A 23,647-nucleotide genomic window follows, 5' to 3' on the forward strand; every position below is an offset into this window, starting at 1 on the left:
TAACACCTTCCATTGGGTGGAACATTTGCTACAATTGATGATAGAACATTTTTATAATTGTACTATTAACTAAAGCCCATGGTTTAACTTAGGGTTCACTGTTTGTATAGTGTGCTTCCATGGGTTTAAATTTTTTTTTCTGTTACCATAATCTAACATTTCCCCTTTTAATCACATTCAGATATATATTTCAGTGCTGTTAATTATGTTCATAGCATTGTGCTATCATCACCATCATCTATTACCAAAACATTTACATCGTTCCAAATAGGAACCCTGCACATTTAAGCCTTAACTTCCCATCTTTTATCCCCTCTTTGTCCCCTAGTAGGCTATATTCTAGACCTGACTCTATGAGTTTGTCTTCCAATTGTTTCTAATTAGTGAGATCATACATAGTTGGCCTTTTGTGTCTGACTTATTTCACTCAGCATGAGTCTTCAAAGTTCATCCATGTTGTCACATATATCAGGACTTCATTTCTTTTTTCAGCTGAACAATATTCCATTGTATGCATATACCACATTTTATTTATACATTCAATGGTTGATGGACACTTGGGTTGCTTCCATCTTTTGGCAATTGTGAATAATGCCACTATGAACATGAGTGTGCAAATATCTGTTATGAGTTCCTGCTTTCAATTCTTTTGGGTATATACAGAGTAGTGTGATTGCCAGGTCATATGGTAGTTCTAAACTTAGCTTTCTAAGGAATTGACAAACTGTTTTCCACAGTGGCTGCACCATTTTACACTGTCACCAGCAATGAATGAGCTTTCCTCTTTCTCTTCATCCTCTCCAACATTTGTTATTTTCCATTATTTAATTTTTTATTGCAGCCATTCTAATGGGTATGAAATGGTATCTCTTTGTGGTTTTGATTTGCATTTTCCTGATGACTAATGATGTTGAGCATCTTTTCACATGCTCTCTGGCAATATATCTTCTTTGGAGAGATGTAAATGGGACCTCATCCAAATTATAGCACTTCTTTATTCATCAAACCTTTATTGAATGCCCTCTATGCTATGCCTCAGGCTAGTTTTAAGAGACAGAATTGACAGGTTGAGTCTCTGACCTCCAGGAGCTAATATTGGGAAATGAACTTGACCCGGTGGTTAGGGCGTCCGTCTACCACATGGGAGGTCCGCAGTTCAAACCCCGGGCCTCCTTGACCCATGTGGAGCTGGCCCATGCGCAGTGCTGATGCGCGCAAGGAGTGCCGTGCCACGCAGGGGTGTTCCCCACGAAGGGGTGTTCCCCGCGTAGGGGAGCCCCATGCGCAAGGAGTGCGCCCCGTAAGGAGAGCTGCCTAGTGCGAAAGAAAGTGCAGCCTGCCCAGGAATGGGGCCGCCCACACTTCCCGTGCCGCTGACAACAACAGAAGCGGACAAAGAAACAAGGCGCAGCAAATAGACACAGAGAACAGACAACCAGGGGAGGGGGGAGAATTAAATAAATAAATAAATCTTTTTTTAAAAAAAGGAGCTAATATTAAAGATGGAATGATATGAGCAAGTAATGAATGTCCTATTCCTCGAGGTATTCAAACAGAAGCTATACACACAAGGATAAATTAAAAAGAAATAATAATAATTTAAAAAGTAAACAAATGGTACAAAACTTTCTGCTTCATACTGTAGTTATCTTTCCCATTAGACTAAGCTCACTGAGTTGACATATCAGGTCTTACTGCCCTTCGGTTTTTTTCGTAAGGCTAGTGTAGAGTCTTATTAGACCCGACAGAGGAACTAAATTGGTTTCAATGGAAAATTAGCCACTACCAAATAAAGATTGTTGGAAGATGTGGAAAGATAAAAGAGGATTTCATAACTTGAAGAAATTTATAGCTGGGAAGCTCTTACCTAATGAAGAGGCCATAGGTGATCATTTGTCTTCCCTTTCCCCTTTACAAAGGGAGAAGCACAAGTGATCCATAAAGGGTTGCAAGAATTGTTAAATGCCGGGATGAATTCCTGAGATGGGAGGTAGAATTTTTCTTGATAAATTTGTTAAGAAAGGACTTTTAACCAACTCTACGGGGGAAAGTGCAGCTCTCCTGTTAGGTGAGAATGGCCTCCTAGATGCTTGCATAAAGGATGGTCTCTGTATCAGCAGAATTGGCATCAGCAGCAGCACTGGCCTATAGGTTGGCCTCTGAATATCCTGTCTGGCCCTAATTGCCCACTTACAGGGAAGTTTACACATAGAAATGTAAGGTAAGCTGAGACTAGCTCACATATTCCATGGCAATAAATTAAAGTTGCCACAAGCACTTCAAATCATTTGAACTTATTTTTAGATACATTTTTCTACGTGCTGGTCAGTGTGTGTGTGTACTTTAAGCAGATCAGCAATTTACTGGGTTACAAGAATCATTCTTTGTGTTATTGAAATCAGATGTGAATAGATGTTCAGTTTATGCTCATTTTGCTTCCATTGAGGAAATAAACCCCTTAAGATTTTTCAACAAAACATTTCATTTATTGCTAAAGCAAACTTTTTTTTTTTTTCTTTTAAGGCCTTTTGGGGGAGTGGATGTAACTCAGTGGTGAGCACCTGCTTCCCATGCATGAGGTCCTGAGTCAATCCCCAGTACCTCCTAAAGCAAAAAAAAAAACAAACAAACAAAAACAAAACGCAAATAATAACAACAACAAAACATCTAGGCCTATATTCCTCAGTTAATATTGAAATTTTTAAAATTATATATGTTTAACTACAGTAGCAACTTTCTATTGAATTTAAACACTTTAAGTTCCTCAAGGCCCTGAGATTTGGAATTTTTAATAAAAGCTGTGCTTGACTATTATTGTGTGATTTAAATAATTAGAATGAAAGATAAGGATGCATGGGCCTTGAATGCTATAAAGTACTTTATAAATATAGATATCATTACCAGGTAACAAATTATTATCATTAATAATAATTATATTATTATTTAACTGTACCTAACTTTTTTCATCTGCAAATGGGAATAAAAGTTGTCTAACAGGTTGTTGTGTGCAGTGAATGAATTAATACCTGCAAAATGCTTAGGGTAGTGCTTAGCACAGAAGAGGCATTTAATAAGTGTTAGCTCTTGTTCTCTAATGTGTGTCTTCTCATTACTCAGTTTGGAAAATCCAGGTTGAATTCAGATATATAAAAATGTTGCATCTTTCAAAGTAACTCAGAGGGTTTTAAGTTTTCATTGGATAAGTATACTGAACTCAAGTTAGTCTTTAAAATAAAACACAATACTTAAAATAAATTCAAAAAGATATTTTTTTCAAGTCTGACATTTTTATGTATAGAACCAGCCCAAGAAAACCCACCCTCAAAGTATTTTTCCTGGGAAATCTGTTCCTACCTAATTCCAGAGAAAAGGTCATTATTATATGGTGCAGGATTTACAGTCAAGGTTGCCTATTCATATGCAATATCATGTAAGTTTCAAGGAGGCCAGTGTCCATTGTATCACAGAAACTGTAGTGCATAAATGGTGCATGCCAATAATGGATTTTGATGATGACAATGAAAATAATGAAGATAATTAAGAACAGTTGCCCTGTACTGACAGCAGGAACATCGGGAATAAGGAATACGGATTGGACATCACTGCTCACCACACTTCTCATCCCCCTGACCCACAAGAAATTAGACTAGCCAGACCAAGGAAAACATTTTATTACATTTCTGATTTCATTGCACATATATTAAAAAGGACCTATCAATATGTTTTCAAAGACTAACCTCAAGTAATTAGAAGTCACATCTCAAGACCTTTAAAATAAGTAGTATATGTAACTTCAAAAGCCATATTTTTTCATTCTCTGAATATTTAAAATTCACTTTTACAATTTAGTTATCTGTGGAATGTAAATCAGTTAAGGGATTTTACTTCTTTCTCTGTATATGCCTGGATATCTACCTATAAAAGAGGTTGTTGTATCTACCTTTTTAATATCCTGAGTTAAGAGAAAATATGTGTCACTGGTTTTTTAATGACATAAATTTCATCTGTGAAGTTGAGAGAGAAAACAAAGACTAAAATGTACACATTACATAAGGACTTGCACAAATGAAACACAGATTTCCAGTCCTACTGCAAGGCTAACTTACTGTTAATCAGTACTGATAAGACTTAAGTGTAGCAATGTCTACAGCTAACCTAGAGAGGATGGTTAAGTATCTTGGAATCCTTCCTGGACACATCTTTTACCACGCTCCCTGTAAATTTGGGGAATCACAAAATTCCCGTCTTGGTCTACTTCTCTTATCAGTCTCTTCTCCCTTAATTGATTTCATGTACACCATGGCTTCTATAGTGACCTTCACAAAAAGGACTCCCAAATCCACACCTGCAGTACTAGCCTGTTTCCTGGAGACAAATCCTGTATTTTTAACTGCCCACTGGGTGGTTCCACATGGTTGTCCCACATGCATATAAAATTCAACATTATTCCAAACTAATCCACTATCTCCTCTCTTCCAACCTGCACCACCTCATTTATTGCCTATTTTAATTAATGATCCACATCATCCACCCAGCCTGACTAGACTGATTCAAAGCCTTCACTATGTCCTTGCCTCCACGGACATCAAAGTGTTCCAAACATGGCTACTTCTCTGAGAACTATTGCCTGGGTGATTTTCTCCAAGCTCCCAACCCCTACATCTTCAGTTACATACCATTTCATTTTTTATCTGGTTCTGGCTCTCATACTACTCTCTTGCACTAAACAAAGGTGCTTGTCCTAAAGCACATGGAGTATAAGGACCTCTGGGGTTGAGTTTCACAATTACATGACCCCTTTGAAATTACATGCAAGACTTTCTACATGGATATATGTGCATTTTCTGGATCTATAGATTTTTATCAGTTTCTTAAAGCTGACGGTTGTCTCAAACCCAGCCTATTTATCTCCTGCTGTCCCCAGTTTCCAGACTGCTTTCACCTAGACTGTAGTCTATGGTTGATACTTTGCAACAAGTACTGTCCATTTTCACACCAAAGCCATGAGTAGGTGAAAGGTTATTGACTGAGGCCCTTGTTGTAGGACAACTCAGTTATTTTTATCCCCAAGGACCTTGATCAGAGGGCAGGCTTAACACTACCTCCTGCATTCCAGTCCTGTGTCCCAGAGGCAGCTTATTCCCTACTGCATCTTCTCAAGTAGTTAATGAGGTCCTGCTTGAACTGAAAATCACCAGGCTCCTGAGAGTTTAATCTGCTAGAACCTGCCAGCAATTGGCCAGAGTTGCACCACCAGCTCCCTGCAAACTAGCAGGTGTCTCCAGGGAGAGGGGATGTAGCTGCAGGTGAGGGGGCTGCAAGCTGCACTCAGAACAGGGCAGTATTTCTTCCTTTATTAGCAATTCAGTTACTAGAAGAGAAGTTCACTAGAGTATAGAAAATTTCCCTAGTGTCCCAGAGACCTCAGGGTCCTTTTTCCTGTATCCTTTAGGATAGTCCCTGTGAGCTTGGTTGCTCTTGACTGTACAGAGCCAAACATTCCATTTTACTTGGGATATCTACCACCAATGTTGCCTGGGATGACAACTTGCCAACCCTTTGTCTATGGACAGTGTTCTCACACATGGTTCCTCTTCCCACAATAACACAGGCACACACACATACCTCCAATGTAAACTTGGCTTTCCCCCTGTGAAGCTGGACACCTGTGCCCACCAAATAGGTTCACTCCTACAAATAAATCATTTAAGGAGAATGAGTAGATGTGATTTGTAAATAGTAATAAGGTACTGAACTATAACTGTTGTAGAGAGGAAATAGACACAAAAATGAAAAAAATACTTAGGTCTTACTACCCTAAAAAAAATTAAGTATGGTCTGAACAATCCTAAGATAAAAATGTATAATTCATGTTCAGTAAAATGCACAAATCTCAAGTGCAAAGGTTAATGAGTTTTTACATATATACAAACTATCAAAATCAAGATATAAAATATTTGCATCATCCCAGAAAATTCCTTCATGCTCTTTTCAGGTCAACATCTCCCCTTCAGAAGTAATCATTATATTCACTTGATCACTATACATTTGTTTGCCTATTTTTGAAATTAATTTAAGTGGAAATATACAGTATATATTCTTTTGTGTTTGGCTTCTTTCATTTAGCAAAATGTTTTTAGATTCATTAATGTAGTTACACGTATTGGTAATTTGCATTTTTAGTAACTGTGTTGTACTCCACTATATGAATGTACTACAATTTTTAATCCATTTCCCTGTTGAAAGGCACACTGAGCTATTATGAATAAATCTGTTTTGAACATTCCCATGCAAGTCTTTTGTGAACAGGTGTATTTATTTTTCTCAAATATATGCCCAGGAATAGAATTGTTTAACTGTACTAGAACCTGCACTATAGTTTCAAAAGTGATTTATAGACTTTGAGTTTAAGCTTAGAGAGTTAGAGAGATGGAAAGTTGTCATTCCCATAATTACAACAAAAAAAGTTAGACAAAATGCAAATTAATGACTTTTCTTGAACCCATCAGGGAACTGAGGTCTCATTGCAAACAATTAAACATAAATCTGGGGAAAGATTTATGTTTAGGACCATGCATTTTTTACCTAGAGCAGAAGCCCCAGATGCCAATATATGCAGGAAGACTCAGCTAAAAGTTTCAAATGAATTGCTAAAGGCTACTTGTTGGCTACCATAAGAGTGTGAAGTCCCAGAGGTCATAGACATAAGACAGTTTGCACCCCCTTGATTTTCCTCCATGAACTTCATCATATATTTGCAGGGAAGACCAGGAAAAGTTTTGAGAAAGCTTCCCTAGTGGTGCCACTGCAAAAACTCCTCCAAGATCCATTTTCTGTAATTTTCTCACAAATACTGTGATCTTCAGGGATAAGAGTAAGTTAAACTGTCATACTGGGGAAGTATGGAAACCCACTGCAGCTGGGGGGAGAGAATAGGTAAAAAATGTTCTAACCCTTAGGGAGGGGCAGGAATACATGCCAGGCCCTGCCCCACAGCTGCATGAGGGGAAGGATTACTTGTGAAGACCGCAACCCCAAGATCCAGATTCACAATATCTAAGGCTGAGGATTAACCAGAACATTGGAGAACACCCCTCCCCTGTATCTGAATAACCCACTAACAAGCATCGAGTAAAAGTCATACAGCTGAGAGATCTTCAACAAACATTTTCTCTCTGGAGAATAGCACAAAGGGAAAACCCAAAGCCAAGCAGGGAGCAGAAACTTGGGTAAACTAGGCCATAACCTAAACACAAGGTATTACCAGGAAATTTGAAGCCTATGATGCACCAACAACAAACTTCCAACTCATCCCAACTTTTGACAAGATTAACACAAACCCCCACACTATAAATCTAGCAAAATGAAAGTCATGCTTATTTCCAAGTTAAAAAAAAAATCATACTGTAGTATTTACTGTTCTATACAGTATGTCCAACTTCCAAAAAAAACTTATGAAGCATATAAACTGTAAGGAAAATACAGTATCAACATAAGAAGGAATGGAGTTCTGATATATGCTGCAAATAAATGAAACTTCACAGCATTATGTTGAATGATACTTTCAAATATTGTATGATCCCACTAATATGAAATATCTAGAATAAGAAAGAAAGTAGATTAGAGTTTACCAAGGTCCTATGAGAGGAGATAATGGAGAGGTATTGCATAATAGGTACAGAATTTCTGTTTCAGTTCAAGTAAAAGTCTTGGTAAGGGATGATGGTGAGGGTAACACAACATTGTGAATGTAATTAATACCACTGAAGTGTACACTAAAAAATCACTAACATGGGAAATTTTGTGTTATATGCTGCCATAATATATAAAAAAGGAAGTCTGAAGAAACAACACAAACATCAAAATGAAATTCAGATATGGCAGAGATGTCAAAACTATCATATGGGGATTTTTAAGTAATTATGTTTAATAGGTTAAAACCTTTAAAAGAAAAATTAAACCATATGCAAGCCCAGGCAGGTAATTTTAGCAGAGAGATGGAAACCTTTAAAAAGGATCAAATGGAAATACTAGAAATTGAAAACACAGTAACAAAGATGAAGAATGTCTTTGGCAGGTCCATCAGTAGATTCAACACAGTTGAAGGAAGAGTTGGCGAACTTCAAGAGAGGTTGATAAAAATTATCTGAACCAAGAGTTATGGTACAAATCAAACTGTCAAACATATACATAATTGGAATCCCAGAGGGAGGAGAGAGAGAGAGCAGGGGAAAAGGAATATTTGAAGAACTAATGCTGACAATTTTATAAAACTAATGACACATCCAGGAGTTGAGAGAACACCAAGCTGGATTAATACAAAACAAACCAAAACACAACAAAACCTTGGGCATATCATATTCCAACTTTAAAAAGTAAAGACAAATCATGAAGGAAGCTGGGGGAAAAAGACACATAACTGACAGAGCACCATGAATAAGAATTATATCATGCTTCTAGTCAGAAATGACACAAGCAAGAACACAGTGATGTAGAATCTTTAAAGTGCTAAAAGAAAAAAGTAGCAACCCAGAAAATACTCCTCAGAATAAAAGTATTCTCAGACAAGCAAAAACTGGAGGAATTATTACCAGCAGACGTATCTAAAAGAAAAGTTAAACTAATTTCTGCAGGTAAAAGGAATATGGTAATGGTTGAAAATTTGATCTATACAAAGAAATGAGAGTGTCAGAAATGGAATGAATAAAGGTAAAATAAAATTCATTCTTCTTTTTAATTGCTCTAAAAGATAATTGACTGTTTAAAGCAAAAATAATAAGAAAGTAGTTTATGGTTATGGTGTGTTTAGAAGAAATATATGACAAGAACAGCCAAAAGGAAGGGAAAGAGAAACTGGAAAAATACTGTTATAAGATCCTTACACTACCTGTGAAGAGTTATATTATTTAAAGGCAGGCTCATATTATGTAAAGTGTATTTTGTAATCCCTATGGCAACAACACAAACTTTTTTACAGGGAGATATAAATAATAAGTCTATAAAAGAGATAAAATGGAAGCTTAAAATGCTCAATTAAATGCACAGGAGACAAAAAGTAGGAAACAAGAAACAAAGAATAAATGGAACAAATAGAAAACAGCTAGGAAGATGAAGATTTCAATCTAACCATATCAACAATCACACTAAATATAAATGGCTGAAACACAACTGTTAAAAGACAGAGATTGTCAGATTGGCTTTAAAAAGCAATCTCTAACAATATACTGTCTTTAAAACCCACATTAAATATAAAGAGATAGCTGGATTAAAAGTAAAAAGGTTGAGGAAGACATACTATGCAAACATTAACCAAAGTAAATATGAGATAGCTATATTAATTTCAGACAAAGTAGACTTCAGAAGAAGGACAATTATTCAGGCTAAAAAGGGACATTGCGTAATGATAAAGAAGTCAAATATTCAAGAAGACATAACACTCTCTGATGTATGTTCCCCTGAAAAGAGCTTGAAAATACACAAGATCATCAAGATTTATCCATGTTGCACTCTGTGTCAATACTTCATTCCTTCCTACAGCTCAGTAATATTCCATTATATGTATATACCACAATTTACTTAACCATTCATCTGTTAATGGACACTTGGGTTGGTTCCAGCTTTAGGCAATAGTGAATAATGCCACTATGAACAGTAGTGTGCCTATATCTGTTTGTGTCCCTGCTTTCAATTCCTCTGGTTATATACCAGCAGTGGGATTGCTGGATAACATGGAGATTCTATAGTTAGCTTCCTGAGGAACTGCCAAACCATCCTCCACAATGGCCACACCATTCTACATTCCCACAAGCAGTGGATAAGTGTTCCCTTTCCTCCACATCCTCTCCAACACTTGTAGTTCTTGTTTTTTGTTTGTTTGGGGTTTTTTTTGGTTGTTTGGTTTTTATTTTCAGTTTTCATCTCTTATTTTATTTTTTTAATATACTTTTTAAATTTTTAAAGAGAAACTTAGATTACATAAATAATACACAAAAAATATAGGGGATACCCATATACCCTACTCCCTAGCCCTCCTACATCAACAACATCTTTCATTAGTGTGGTACATTTGCCACAACTGACGAACACATCTTGGAGCATTGCCACCTAGTATGGATTATAGTTTGCATTGTAGTTTACACTTTCCCCTGAACATTTTTGCAAGTTATTAGAAAATACACAATGGCCTGTATGTGTCATTAATCTGTTGTTCAGGATGATTCCCAAGTCCCAATAGTGCCCCCAAATTACACCTATTTTTCCTTCTCCTTCCCCTCAGAACCTCCACTGGCCAGTGCTTCTGCATCAATGATAAAAGTTCTTCCATTGTAGGATCACAGCAAGTCTACAGTAGAACAACTATAAGTCTATGCTATGCCATCGTCCACTCCCCAATCCTGAGGACTCTGTGATGGTGATGCCCACTCTACCTCTAATTGAGAGGGGGCTTAGATCCCATGGGGCAGATGCAGGGGAATTTCTTGCTTGCAGTTGCAGACTCTTTCTGTTCCTTGAGATGGTCATTGTCAATCATCATCTCGTTGTCAGTTGTCCCGGGTGAGTCCAATGAACTGGAGAGTAGGTGTTGCGAGTTTGTTGAGATTCAGGGCCTAACTGGCACAGGGACAGCTCAAAGATTTAAGCCTCTTGGACAAACACTTATCAACTCTAGTACTAAATCTAGGTTCAAATAGAGGGGCAGAATATCCATGTGTATGCAAAATACAACTGAGTCCAACTCTATCACCCTGGGGAGCATAAATTCCAAAGTAGGGCCCACTGGCAGGGCACCAAACTCTTGAGCTGTCTGCCCTGCCTATAGTGTCTGGATGTCTCCAGAACCCTCAGAAGACCTGCTATTTGAGGTTACATTTACTTTGGCAGTCAATGAGTTCCTGCTGAGGTTTGCATGAGCATAACCTCTGAAATGACCTCTCGACTCACTTTGAAGTCTCTTAGCCACATAAACTCATTTGTCTTTACCCTTTCTCCCTTTTGGTCATGGTCTTTTTCCAGTTGCAGTGCTAGTTGGTGCTTGGTAGTAATCCCTCGGTGCCAGGGAGGCTCATCCCATGCTGGGGGGAAGGTAATGCATTTATATGCTGAGTTTCACTTAAAGTGAGGCCACTTTTGAGCAATAAGGAGACTCTCAGGTGGTAACATTTAGGCACCCTATAATACTAGGCTATGTGTCAATTTCAAAAGTAAAAATTCGTAAGTACAGTCACCATTATCAAGGACCTGTCAATGGTCCATCCTCCTTCACTTGTCACTGCCCCTGTATCCAGGGGATTCCTGCTTTCCCATTAGAGTACATGGCAGAGCTCCCTAGGATGGGAATTCAATATTCCTTTGGTTATTGTGTGAATCTCCACCCACTATGACAATGCTCCATAAACACTTGAGCACATTCTTTTGCCTTACAAGTATGCCCCAGATGAACCTCCTCCACTGCATGCCCCATCTCTGACACCCCACACCAGTGATCCTCCCCTGCCTCAGTTGTAAACCTTCTGTGATCCAAAACTTCTCCAAAATTGAAGCTAACAAAATAAATGAATACAATTACTAGGAAAATAATATAACAATGATAGTTTTAAAAATAATGACTAAAATACAAAAAATTTTTATCTTAAATAATTTCAAAATTAAAAATGTAGGTGGTGGACTTTGGCCCAGTGGTTAGGGCATCCGTCTACCCCATGGAAGGTCTGCGGTTCAAACCCCGGCCTCCTTGACCCGTGTGGAAATGGCCCATGTGCAGTGCTGATGCGCGCAAGGAGTGCCATGTCATGCAGGGGTGTCCCCTGCATAGGGGAGCCCCACACACAAGGAGTGTGCCCTGTAAGGAGAGCCGCCCAGCATGAAAGAAAGTGCAGCCTGCCCAGGAATGGTGCTGCACACAGAGAGAGCTGACACAACCAGATGACACAACAAAAAGAAATACAGATTCCCATGCCACTGACAACAACAGAAGTGGACAAAGAAGATGCAGCAAATAGACACAGAGAACAGACAACTGGGGGGAAGGGAGAGAAATAAATAAATAAAAATCTTTTTAAAAAATGTAAAAATTTTTTTAAAATTAAAGCTTCTTTGAAGACAAAATGAAAAAAATAAGGCACTGGGCAAATAAATGGAAGCACATGTCACTGTACATACAATAGGTGTAAGATGATATCTTGTAGCTTTGTTTTTTATTTCAGCTAGTGATATTGAACATCTTTTCATGTGCTTTTTAGCCATTTGTATTTCTTCTTTGGAAAAGTGTCTAGTCAAATCTTTTGTCCATTTTTTAAATGGGTTGCTTATCTTTTATTTTTGAGATATGGGAGTTCTTTATATATGCTGCATATTAGGCCCTTATCAGATAAACAGTTATGAAATATTTTCTCTCATTGAGAAGGCTGTCTGCTCACTTTCTTGACAAACTTCTTTGAAGCACAAAAGTTTTAAATTTGAGGAAGTCCCATTTATCTATTTTATTTTTCATTGCTTGTGCTTTGGGAGTAAAGTTTACAAAACCATTTCCTATGACAAGATCTTGTAGGTGCTTCCCAACATTTTCTTCTAGGAGTTTTATGGTCTTGCTCTTATATTTAGAGCTTTGATCCATCTTCAGATAGTTTTTTTTTTTTAATATTTATTTATTTATTTATTTTTCTCCCCTTCCCCCCCCCCCCACCCCGGTTGTCTGTTCTCTGTGTCTATTTGCTGTGTCTTCTTTGTCTGCTTCTGTTGTTGTCAGCTGCACGGGAATCTGTGTTTCTTTTTGTTGCATCATCTGGTTATGTCCATTCTCCGTGTGTGTGGCACCATTCCTGGGCAGGCTGCACTTTCTTCGTGCTGGGCGGCTCTCCTTACGGGGCGCACTCCTTGCACTTGGGGCTCCCCTACATGGAGGACACCCCTGCATGGCACAGCACTGTTTGCACACATCAGCACTGTGCATGGGCCAGCTCCACACGGATCAAGGAGGCCCAGGGTTTGAACCGCAGACCTCCCATGTGGTAGACAGACACCCTAACCACTGGGCCAAGTCTGCCGCCCAGATAGTTTTTATATAGGGTGTGAGATGGTGATACTCTCACATTCTTTTGGATATGGATATCCAGTTTTCCCAGCACCATTTGTTGAAGAGGCCATTCTGTCCCAGTTAAGTGGGCTTGTTGGTCTCATCATATATCACTTGACCATATATGTGAGGATCTGTATCAGAATTTTCAATTTGGTTCCATTGGTGAGTAGGTCTATCCTTGTGCCAATACCATGCAGTTTTGTAGTATGTTTTAAAGTCAGGTAGGGTGGTTCCTTCGAATTTCATTTTTCTTTTTCAATATGTTTTTGGTTATTTGAGGCCACTTGCCCTTCCAAATAAATTTCCTAATTAGCTTTTCCAATTCAGTAAAAAATGCTCTTGTAATTTTTACTGGGATTGCATTAAATTTACAAATCAATTTGGGTAGGACAGACATCTTAATAATGCTTAGTCTTCCAACCCATAAACATGGAATATTCTTCCATTTATTTAGGTCTTCTTTGATTTCCTTTTAAAATGTTGTGTAATTTTCTGTGCACAAGTCCTTTACATCTTTCATTAAGTTTATTCCTAGGTATTTGATTCTTTTAGTTACTATTATAAATGGAATTTTTAAAATTTCCTCCTCAGATTGCTCATAATTGGTATACAGAAATGCAACTGATTTTTGCATGTTGATCTTATATCCCACCACATTATTGAACTCTTTATCAGCTCTAGAAGCTTCATTGTAGATTTATCAGGGCTTTCTACATATAGGATCATGTCATCTGCACAGTGAAATTTTTACTTCTTCCTTTCCAATTTGGAATGCCTTTTATTTCTTTTTCTTGCCTAAATTCTCAAGAAAGTTCTTCTAACCTAATGTGAAATAAGAACAGTGGCCATGGACATCCTTCTCTTTTTACAGATCTTAGAGGGAAAGCCTTTAACATAGTATTAGCTGTGGTTCCCTCCCATCCCACCCCCAAGAATTTCCAAAATCTCTAAATATTTGGAAATTGAACAACTTACAATCTAAGTAGCTCAAAGTCCAAAGAAAAAGTTTCAAGGGAAATTAAAACTATTTTTTGACTGAATGAAAATAAAGATACAACATGGCAAAATGTGCAGGATGCAGCTAAAGCAATGCCTCTAGGGAAATTTATATCATTTAAAAGTTTATATCTTATATTTAAAAGTTTATATCTAAAATCAATAATCTAAGCATCCTCCTTTTAAACAGTAGAGAACAAAGAGCATATTAAACCCAAGCCAAGAAAATAATAAAATTAAAGCAGAAATCAGTGAAATTGAAAGCAGGAAAACAATAGAGAAAATAAATGAAATTAAAAGGTGGTTCTCTGAAAAAAATAATTTAAAGATTGATAAATCTCTACCTGGACTGACTAAGAATAAAAGAAAGAAAGCATCAGGATTAAAATAGGGGACATCAGAACTGAAACCACAGAAGGAAAGAAGATAAATAGGGAATGCTATAAACAACTCCATACTCATAAATTTGACAACATACATGTAATATGCACTTTCTTGAAAGAAACAAGAAACCAAATCTCACTCAAGAAGAAATAAATAACCTGAATAGTTCTATGTATATTAAAGGAATTGAATTTTTAATTTAAAACATTCCAAAAAAAAAAAATCCAGACCCATATGGTTTCACTATTGAAGTCAACTAGACATTTAAAGAAGATATAGGGAAGAAGATGTGGCTCAAGTGATTGGGGCTCTGCCTACCATATGGGAAGAGCTGGGTTTGATCCCTGGGGCCTCCTGATTAAAAGCATGCCCACGCAGTGATCTGAGTGCCTGTACAGCAAGCCAGTGCCCACGCAAGTGAGTCACACAGCAAGATAATGATGCAACAAAAGATAGGCGAAGGGGAGAGTCAATACGAGGCACAACAGAAACCAGGAACTGAGGTGGTGCAAGTGACAGGGAACCTCCCTCCACACCAGAGTTCCCAGGATTGAATCCCGGTGAATCCTAGAGGAGAAAAACAAGAAGAGAAAACAAAAGAGGAAAAGATAAGGAAGATCACACAGCAAATGGACACAGACAGAAAAAACAGCAGGGTGGTGGGGAGGAGAGGGGATGGGGAGGGGTTGAGGGAGGGGACAGGGAGAGGGCAGGGGAGGGTGAGAAAAAATAAAGAAGATATAATACCATTTCTACAGTCTCTTCCAGAAAATAGAAGAGAGAAACTTTCCAGTTCGTTTTATAAGACCATCATTACTCTAATAGCAAAACTAGACAGACATTATAAGAAACTATAAACCAATATCAACCTTCATGAACATAAATGCAAAAATTCTCAACAAATTTTAGCAAATTGAATTCAGCAATATATAAAATGATAATACATCACAACCAACTGAGATTGATCCCAGGAATGCAAGTCTAATTCTACATTAAAATAAGAACCATTACATTTTTTTTTTAAATATACAATCCTGAGGACTGAAGAAAAACTTACATTCAAGGTAAGATCTTATAAATGATTCTTTTTCTTCTAATTATTCATTATTTTTGAAATCACAAAGTACCAGAAAATTATCAAAATAAGTGATTTTGGCTTTTAAGTCATGTAAAAAATACACTTTGTGAATTTTTATTAATCATAGAGCCATTTCCTGCCCAAGGGTCTGTTTGGTTGTTTTGCCATAGTATATGCATGGTTTGTGATATTACCCTGGGAAGAAAAGAAATAAGATATTATAATCATCCAATACCATATCTAAGGCTTTCTCAATTTCAATTCTCTGTTTTCACCTGCATCTGTGTTTGTTCTTCTTGCACTTTTCCAGTTGCCCCACACTGGAATATCTTCAAAAGATAACAGATCTGCCAAGAAGGAGTAAATGTCTTTCTAGTTCACCATTCCTTAATTTACTCTAAAAATGGTGACTGCAGGCATCCTGTAAATGTTTTAAAGTAAAAGTATAGCTTTATCACCCCCACCCTAAAAAGTTTCTCTCTGAATATAATGTTTTTTAGAGCCTATTTTATTTAAGATCAGTATTATGTCAAGTTTGTTCCTTGTAACTCCAGCCACAAGAGGTGCTCCATTAAAAAAAAAAAAGTTCCTTGGGAAATTTTTTTTGGGAAATAATGTCAATTTTAGCTCTTTCCTAGAAACTGACAATTCATTCTGGCATATTAAAGACCTTCAAAAGTCCTTCATTAAAAGAAATTGTTTAGTTTTTAAAAGTCAAACTACATAATTTACCATATTAACAGATTAAATAAGAAAATGCATATATCAATAGATGCAGAAAAATCATGCAACAAAATTCAATATCCATTTGTGATTTTTTTAAAAAGTAGGGATAGAGGAACTTTTCTTAACATAATAAAGGAGACTGAGCACCATGCTTGTTGTTTATCTCATGTTATTTTCTCTAAAAATTGTAAGATAGGCCCTACTAATATCAGAATACAATGAGTAAAATGAGAAATGGAGAGATCAGTTATATTTTCCATGGTCTAATAAGTGTTAAAGGTACGTTTTGAATCCACACCTTGTGGCGGTGCCATCCAGCGGCTCCGCTCCCAAAGAGGTAAGGATGAACAGAGCAAGACAACACACAGTAACTGCTCTGGAGATGCAGGCTGGTGGAACAGGTCTGATTTATTGAGGAAGTGTAGTAGCTTTTATAGACCATGAGCTTTTATAGACCATGAGGCAATGTGCAAGCAGCTTACTGGCCATGCTAATTTAGCAAGGCTGATTGGTTCATGCGCTCTAGTTGCTGGGGGGGAGGCAGATTTCTGAGGGACATGCCCGGGCATGCCCTCGCACCGCATGCCTCGGTGTCATCTTTTGGATGGAACCCCAAAGGCCTTATAGTTAGAGAGGTTTTCCTATGTCTAACAAGGCATCAGTGGTTTGCCCACAATTCCCCCTTTTTTCTTTCATTAGAGGCAAGGCAAAGTACCAGTGTTGCTTTGTGCCAAGGTGACTGTGCCTGTCTTAGGTTGTCCTCCTCTGAGGATCTTACCCATCATTGGCTACCAGTCAAGGTCTCTGGCATAGTGTTTATCTCTGCATTTTTTGCAGGACTGTGAGGCTGAAGATATTCGCAGCTTGAGAAATGGTTTCTGCAGTGCCTTCCTCTGCTTCTAGAGTGCTGACCATAGCCTGCTGGACAAGTACTAAAGTTTTAACATCTTTGCAGAGGTTTTGCACTTTGCGCAGTACATATCTTATACAGAATATACACATTAGAAGAACAGATCCAATGATAACAAATGTTATGAGATTAGAGGGAGTGAAAAGGGATTGAAGGTTAGCTAGAATATTGGTGATCAGTGTGGTGTCTATGGTAGTCACTCAGGTGCTGTTAAGGGTCAGATATGGGTGAGCTGAGTGGTTAACTTTAAGAAGTCATTGTTCCAATGTCTGAGTAGGGTTTGTTTTAACATTGCTCTGGCTGCGGTAAAGTTTGCCATGCCATCGGTGGCACTGATGGGGGTAACACAAATGTGTGGGTAATTAATGTCACAGGGCAGTCTTGTCAGTTGCATTATCATTTGTACTTCTTCTTCTAGCAAATCTATTTGTTGTTGTACATTAAGTAGGCCGCCATGAATATGATTATTGAGCAGGTTTTGTGTTTGCAAGGGGGTGGCCATTTTTTCTACTAAGTTGTTTATTGTGTTAGCATTGGAATTGGATTGGACTATAGAAGTGATACTAGTGGCAGCAGCTGCTAGGCTAGCTATAATAGCTGCGATGAGATTACAACTACACCAATTGCTCTTTTTTGCCTAAAATGTAAATGCGTAATTAATTCAGAAGGGCCAGTCCACTCAGTAACATTAACGGGAACCCATATTAAGGAGGGAATTCTAACAATAATAGCGTAGGGATGCTTGGTATGGTTCCAGCAATTGGGAAGGATGCAATGGGTGATGTTACAGTCAAAGGATTGGTTGCTTGAGTCTATAAAAAGAAAGGGAAGGTTTATGCAGGGTAAGGCATGCACAGAGAGGGTGGCATTTGCAGTCTTATTGAGGCTGGCTGCCCAGTCTGAGTCATTCATGTGTGAAGAAACCCAAATTCCATTACTGAGCATGGCATTCATCATTATGAGTGGGCGAAGATCTAAGCAGGTATTTTCTCTGCAGAGCATCCATTTTCCAAAGACTGTCCTCACGGCATAGCAGGGGTTGCGGCCTTGATTTGGATGTCCCATGGCTGGAAGGGCAGGGCTCAAGGTCCAGAGGAATGGAGTGATCCAAAGGAGGGTGCCTGAAGCAGTGTGAGCAATTATTAAGAGAAGGATACATCTGATGAATAACGGTGGTCCTGGTGCCTGTAATTGATGCAAGAGTCCGGAATCATTCTTTCTCCTCAGTATTTTGGTGCTGTGTATCAACTTCATCTCTGGTAGCTGGTCGAACAAGCCGGCTGGGGACCCAGATTGGCTGTTGTGCATTCTCTGGAAAGACACAAGCATACCCTCATCCCTGGGTTAATAGGGGATGGGGTCTTTGCCATGCATTTGTAAGGGGGTCTTTCCATCTAACTAATGGCATGGGGGTTGGAATATTTCTAAGTCCTCCCCAGTGTCTGACTGCTGGGGTACAGCGTTCTTTGTCAAATGTGAGAAAATTCATAGTGATTAAAGTCTTATTTAGAACATCCCTGGGGGTATCTCAGGGATATTGCCCCTTCATTTTTTTAATTTGGTTTTTAAGTGTGAGGTGGGTGTGTTCTATGATAGCTTGACCCTGGGGATTGTATGGGATACCAGTTTTGTGTGTGATGCGCCATGAGGCACAGAAATTTTGGAAGGATTTGGAAGCAAAGCAAGGTCCATTATCAGTCTTTATGGTCCATGGTATGCCCATTTGGTTGAAGGCTTGAAAGCAAGCAGTAATGACATGTCTTGAAGTTTCTCCTGCGAGAGCAGTGGCAAAGGTATATTTGGAAAAGGTGTCTACTGTGACATGTAGAAATTTAGCTTTTCCAAAAATAGGTATGTGTGTGACATCCATTTGCCAAATGGCATTCAGATGGAGGCCACGAGGATTTATTCCCTGAGGTTGAGGGGGGCCTAATGGAAGGAGAGGGCCACATTGTTTACATGCATGAGTGAGGTGTTCGCATTGCTGCTGTGTTAAGGAGGGGAAGAGATGATGGAGGGAAAGAGTGGACATGTGAAACTTTGCATGAAGAAGTCTTGCCTGGTCTAGGTCTGTGGTTAGTAATTTTACTGCGAGTGAGGAATTGGCTAAGGCATTGCTGCCAGCAAGAGGTCCTGGGAGTCCAGTGTGGGAACGAATATGTTGGATGAACCAGGGATGTTTGTGATTTTCAAGGAGGGATTTCAAAAAAAGCAACATATTATCTTGAATAGTCATTCTGTTTTTAGTTACTGCATGTGGCAGCACACAGATAGTATTAGCTGCATATGCACTGTCAGTGAAGATATTGAAAGGGATGGATTGGTGATGTAGGAAAACTTGGAGGAGAGCACGTAGTTCTCCTTGTTGAACAGAGCCTGTATGTTGCTTGACGTGGATGGAATCTGAGGCACCGAGGGATTTTACTACTATAGAAAAGTGAGTTTTGTTAATGTCGGTAAAGGTTGTAGCAGTGTGAGGGATAGGAGAAGTTGTAGGAAAGGAGTGAGAGGAGAGAACAAATGGAAGAAGAGTCATGGCAGTGATGAGTTTGTCTTTTGGCAAATGGTTATCAAGTTGACCTGTGAATCCTGATAGGAGTGTTTGCATGTTCAAATCAGTTTGGGAAAGATGTTGTATTTGTTCTTGAGTGAATGGTAGAACTAAGGGGTCGGGTTCGATGCCATACAAGAGAACAGCTGTTTTTCTGAGTTTTCTCCCAAGGATACATATGGCACCACAATAAGAGGTAATTTTACCTAAATGACTAAAAGATAAGTGTACCCAAAAGAGGGGGGAATCCTGATATAGAAGACCCATGGGCGTCCCAGGGGAGTTGATGACTAGAGCAGAAAGAGGGAGTTTTGGTTGAAAGCGGGCTAGGTGAAGATTTTTAATTCTGTCATTTATGAGACTCAGGCAGGCTCGTTTGGTGCTGCCCACCAAACGACAGCTGGAGGGGTCAGGGTCACCCTCCAGAAGGTCAAAAAGAGGTTTTAGCTCATGAGTGGTTACACTCAGATTTAGCTCATGAGTGGTTACACTCAGATGAGGAAGCAACCAATTGATATCACCACAGAGGTGCTGAAGCACATTAAGAGTACATTTATGGGGGCGGCAGACTTGGCCCAGTGGTTAGGGCGTCCATCTACCACATGGGAGGTCTGCAGTTCAAACCCCGGACCTCCTCGACCCATGAGGAGCTGGTCCATGCGCAGTGCTGATGCACGCAAGAAGTGCCGAGCCACCCAGGGGTGTCCCCTGCGTAGGGGAGCCCCACGTGCAAGGAGTGCGCCCGTGAGGAGAGCCGCCCAGTGCAAAAGAGAGTGCAGCCTGCCCAGGAATGGTGCCACCCACACTTCCCATGCGGCTGACAACAACAGAAGCGGATGAAGAAACGAGATGCAGCAAAATAGACACAGAGAACAGACAACCAGGGGACGGGGCAGGGGGGAGGGAATAAATAAATAAATAAATCTTAAAAAAAAAAGAGTACATTTATGGGGCAAAACAATAGTGGGGACAGCAGAACTGATAGAGCTCATGATGGTATAGCCTAAGAAGGTGTAAGGCAGGTAGTTTTGTACTTTTTCAGGTGACATGGTGAGGCCCACTTGCATAAGGCTATGTAGAAGAGATTTCAAGCAGAATTGTAGGTGAATTAGGTCTGGGTGAGCAATGAGGATGTTGTCCATATAATGAATGATTTGACAAAACTGAGAAAGGGGACAGCTGGCTTCACTAAAGAATATTTGGCACATAGCTGGACTGTTTTTCATTCCTTACGGGAGTACCTTCCACTGATAACATTGTAGGGGGATTGAATTATTTGTGACGGGTACGGAAAAGGCAAAATATTGATGGTCATCCTCATGAAGAGGAAAGGAAAAGAAACAATCTTTGAGGTCTATTGCAATAATGTGGTAATCACATGGGATGGCTGAAGGATGAGGAAGGCGTGGTTGTGGGGAGCCAATCTTTGTCATATTAGCATTAATATTTCTGAGATCATGTAGTAGCCTCCATTTACTGGATTTTTTTTTGAATCACAAAGATAGGAGAATTATGAGGACTAGTAGAGGGTTCTATGTGCTGCAAGTTCAATTGTTCTTGCACAAGGAGTTTTAGTTGTTCTAATTTTACTCGAGGCAGTGGCCACTCCAAATAGAGTTTTGCATTTTCCATGTTAATCTTATAGGTTTTGGTTTGGATAAAGTAAATAAAGGCAGAAGGCCAGTGGCCTTTATGCTTGGCGTAATTTGTAGGATTAGTAGTGAGGACGGCTCCCACTTTGGGGAGAACGTCACGCCCCCAAAGGGTATGAGTAAGGTTGGGTAATGCAAGGGGGTGGAAGGTGCCTGTTCTGCCATCCGGGTCTGTCCAAGTCAATGTTAATGTAAGCTGGTGTTAGGGTCTTAGGCCTCCCACACCTTGAACTAGGGGACCTAGTTTTAGTGGCCATGAAGGGTCTGTGTCAGAAGAGCAGAGGACAGATAAGTCAGCTCCAGTGTCTATTTGCCCAGTAATGGACTTGCCCTGCACTACGAGAGTGAGAAATGCTTTACCTTGGGTAATGGGGATAGTCCAAAAAATGTTGGGTGGGAGATCCTTTCTTAGTTGCGGGGCTGAGAGGTGCCCCTGATCTCGTTTAAAGGTGGAAGAGGATTGCCCTGAAGGTCAGTTTTTGAGCGACAATCTCTCTTCCAATGAAGTCCTTTCCTACATCTCGGGCAGACTGAGGGGGGAACATTTTGTGGCTTAGGAGTAACCACGAGAGGGCACTCCTTGGCGAAATGACCAGGCTTGCGGCACCTGTAGCAGGTTTTGTGAGGTGGCTGGAAGCAAATGATCGACTAAGGCAGCGGCTAGAACAGAAGCAATATTAATTGCAGCTGCCATAGCAGAAGTGGATTGAGACCCAATGTCTCTGCAAGCAAGGACCCAGTCATCTGGGCTTTTATTATGAATAGGCATAATTGTTTGTTGACACTCAGTATTGGCGCCTTCCCAAAGGAGATCTTTTAATATACCAGCAGCAGCAGCAGAATGAGAAACTTTTCTATCAACAGCCTCCTTCACTAGACTATAATAGTCGGAAAAGGGCTCGTTGGGACCCTGCAGAAGTTTGGAGAGGTGAATAGGTTTTCCCTGAGGGTTGAGTTTTTGAAAAGCAATTTTAGCAATGGTGAGGCACTGATCAAAGTAGGGCGCTGGGCATGCAGCTTGAACTGTTGGAAGAGCCCATTGCCCCTCCCCTTTTAAAGCATCAGGGGGGAGGGCTGTTATGCCATTGGTAAGGTTGTGTGTGCCTGTTTTCTCTGCTTCATCATTGTACAAAGCTTTCCAGTTTTATTATCCCAAGGGTACCAATTGTAGGGGGCGTGATCCGTAGGATTGAAGTTCACCGGGTAAAGGTGAGCAGGGGAAGGGGTGGGAGGAGGGACAGTGACAGATGGGTTAGCCAAGATGGCTGCCAAACCAGAAGAGGAAGTAGAAGAGGAAGAGAAAATGGTGGGTGCAGGGGAAGGAGGGGGGGGACGGTTCTAGGGTCAGAAAGAAAAGGGCAAAGACTGCAGGGTGGAGCTCTAGAGGAGGAAGAGGTGGGGGGTGGGGGTTGTGTAGGAAGGGAAAGAGGAGGTGTTGAAGAAGAGGAGCGGTTGGTCACTGCCGAAGCAAAGGTGATTAGGTCCTCCTCCTTTGCGGAAGGGGGCGCAATGCTCCTGTGGCCAGTGGCTTCCACTGGAGCCCGTGGAGCAATGGCTTCCTGTGGAGGGCCGTTAATAGGTTTTTTGTTGAGAAAGGTTGGTAGCAGGTGTCGGGATGAGCAGAGGGGAAGTTTCAGAGGGGGAGCAGTTGGGGCTTTGGGATATATCTTTGAGCGATGGGTATAAGGGATTGCAGTCAGGTGGTACGTAAGGAGGCACGGGGGTAGAAGGAGTTGTGGGCATGACAGAAAATGGGATTGGGGAAGGTACATCTAGGGGAGCACCCGTAAGGCAAGCATGAATGGCTAAGAAAGCGGGAATGAGGCCTAGAGGAAAGGTTTTTCCTTCATGGACTTCAGCAGAGCGCACATGCTTAAGCAGCTTCGCCCATGTGGCAGGATCCCACAGGGCAGCTGTGGAGAGCCAGGGGTTAAAATGAACAACAAGGTCCCAAAATTGACTAAGTTCCTTTTCAGAAATTTTGATGCGCCTACTTGTCAAAAGGGCGCGTAGGGTGCACGCTTGTGGAGCCTTCTCAGAGGAAGAGAGATTACCCATTCCGAGGGTCACTTACTAACTGCAATGCCGAGCTGCACTTGATAGCTCGCTGATATTGTCTCGGGGGTTTTCAGGCCCCACATTGGGCGCCAGATGTTGCAGTGCCGTCCAGCGGCTCCGCTCCCAAAGAGGTAAGGACGAACAGAGCAAGACAACATACAGTAACCACTCTGGAGACACAGGCTGGTGGCGCAGGTCTGATTTATTGAGGAAGTGT

The 23,647-nt window shown here is 40.1% G+C and overlaps 1 protein-coding gene across 1 annotated transcript in view; it reads left to right on the plus strand.

Annotated features, from left to right (window-relative positions):
* Positions 1-23,647, plus strand: part of LOC101439649 (olfactory receptor 5J3-like) — a 29,935-nt gene that overhangs the window by 3,834 nt on the left and 2,454 nt on the right. Inside the window, exons 2-3 of the mRNA XM_004468971.2 lie at positions 21,366-21,496; positions 22,162-22,300. Of these exons, the coding sequence (XP_004469028.2) occupies positions 21,366-21,496; positions 22,162-22,300 (270 nt within the window). The remainder of the gene's footprint in view (positions 1-21,365; positions 21,497-22,161; positions 22,301-23,647) is intronic.

Source organism: Dasypus novemcinctus, chromosome 13 (assembly GCF_030445035.2).
Source record: "Dasypus novemcinctus isolate mDasNov1 chromosome 13, mDasNov1.1.hap2, whole genome shotgun sequence".
In the NCBI taxonomy this organism is placed as follows: domain Eukaryota; kingdom Metazoa; phylum Chordata; class Mammalia; order Cingulata; family Dasypodidae; genus Dasypus; species Dasypus novemcinctus.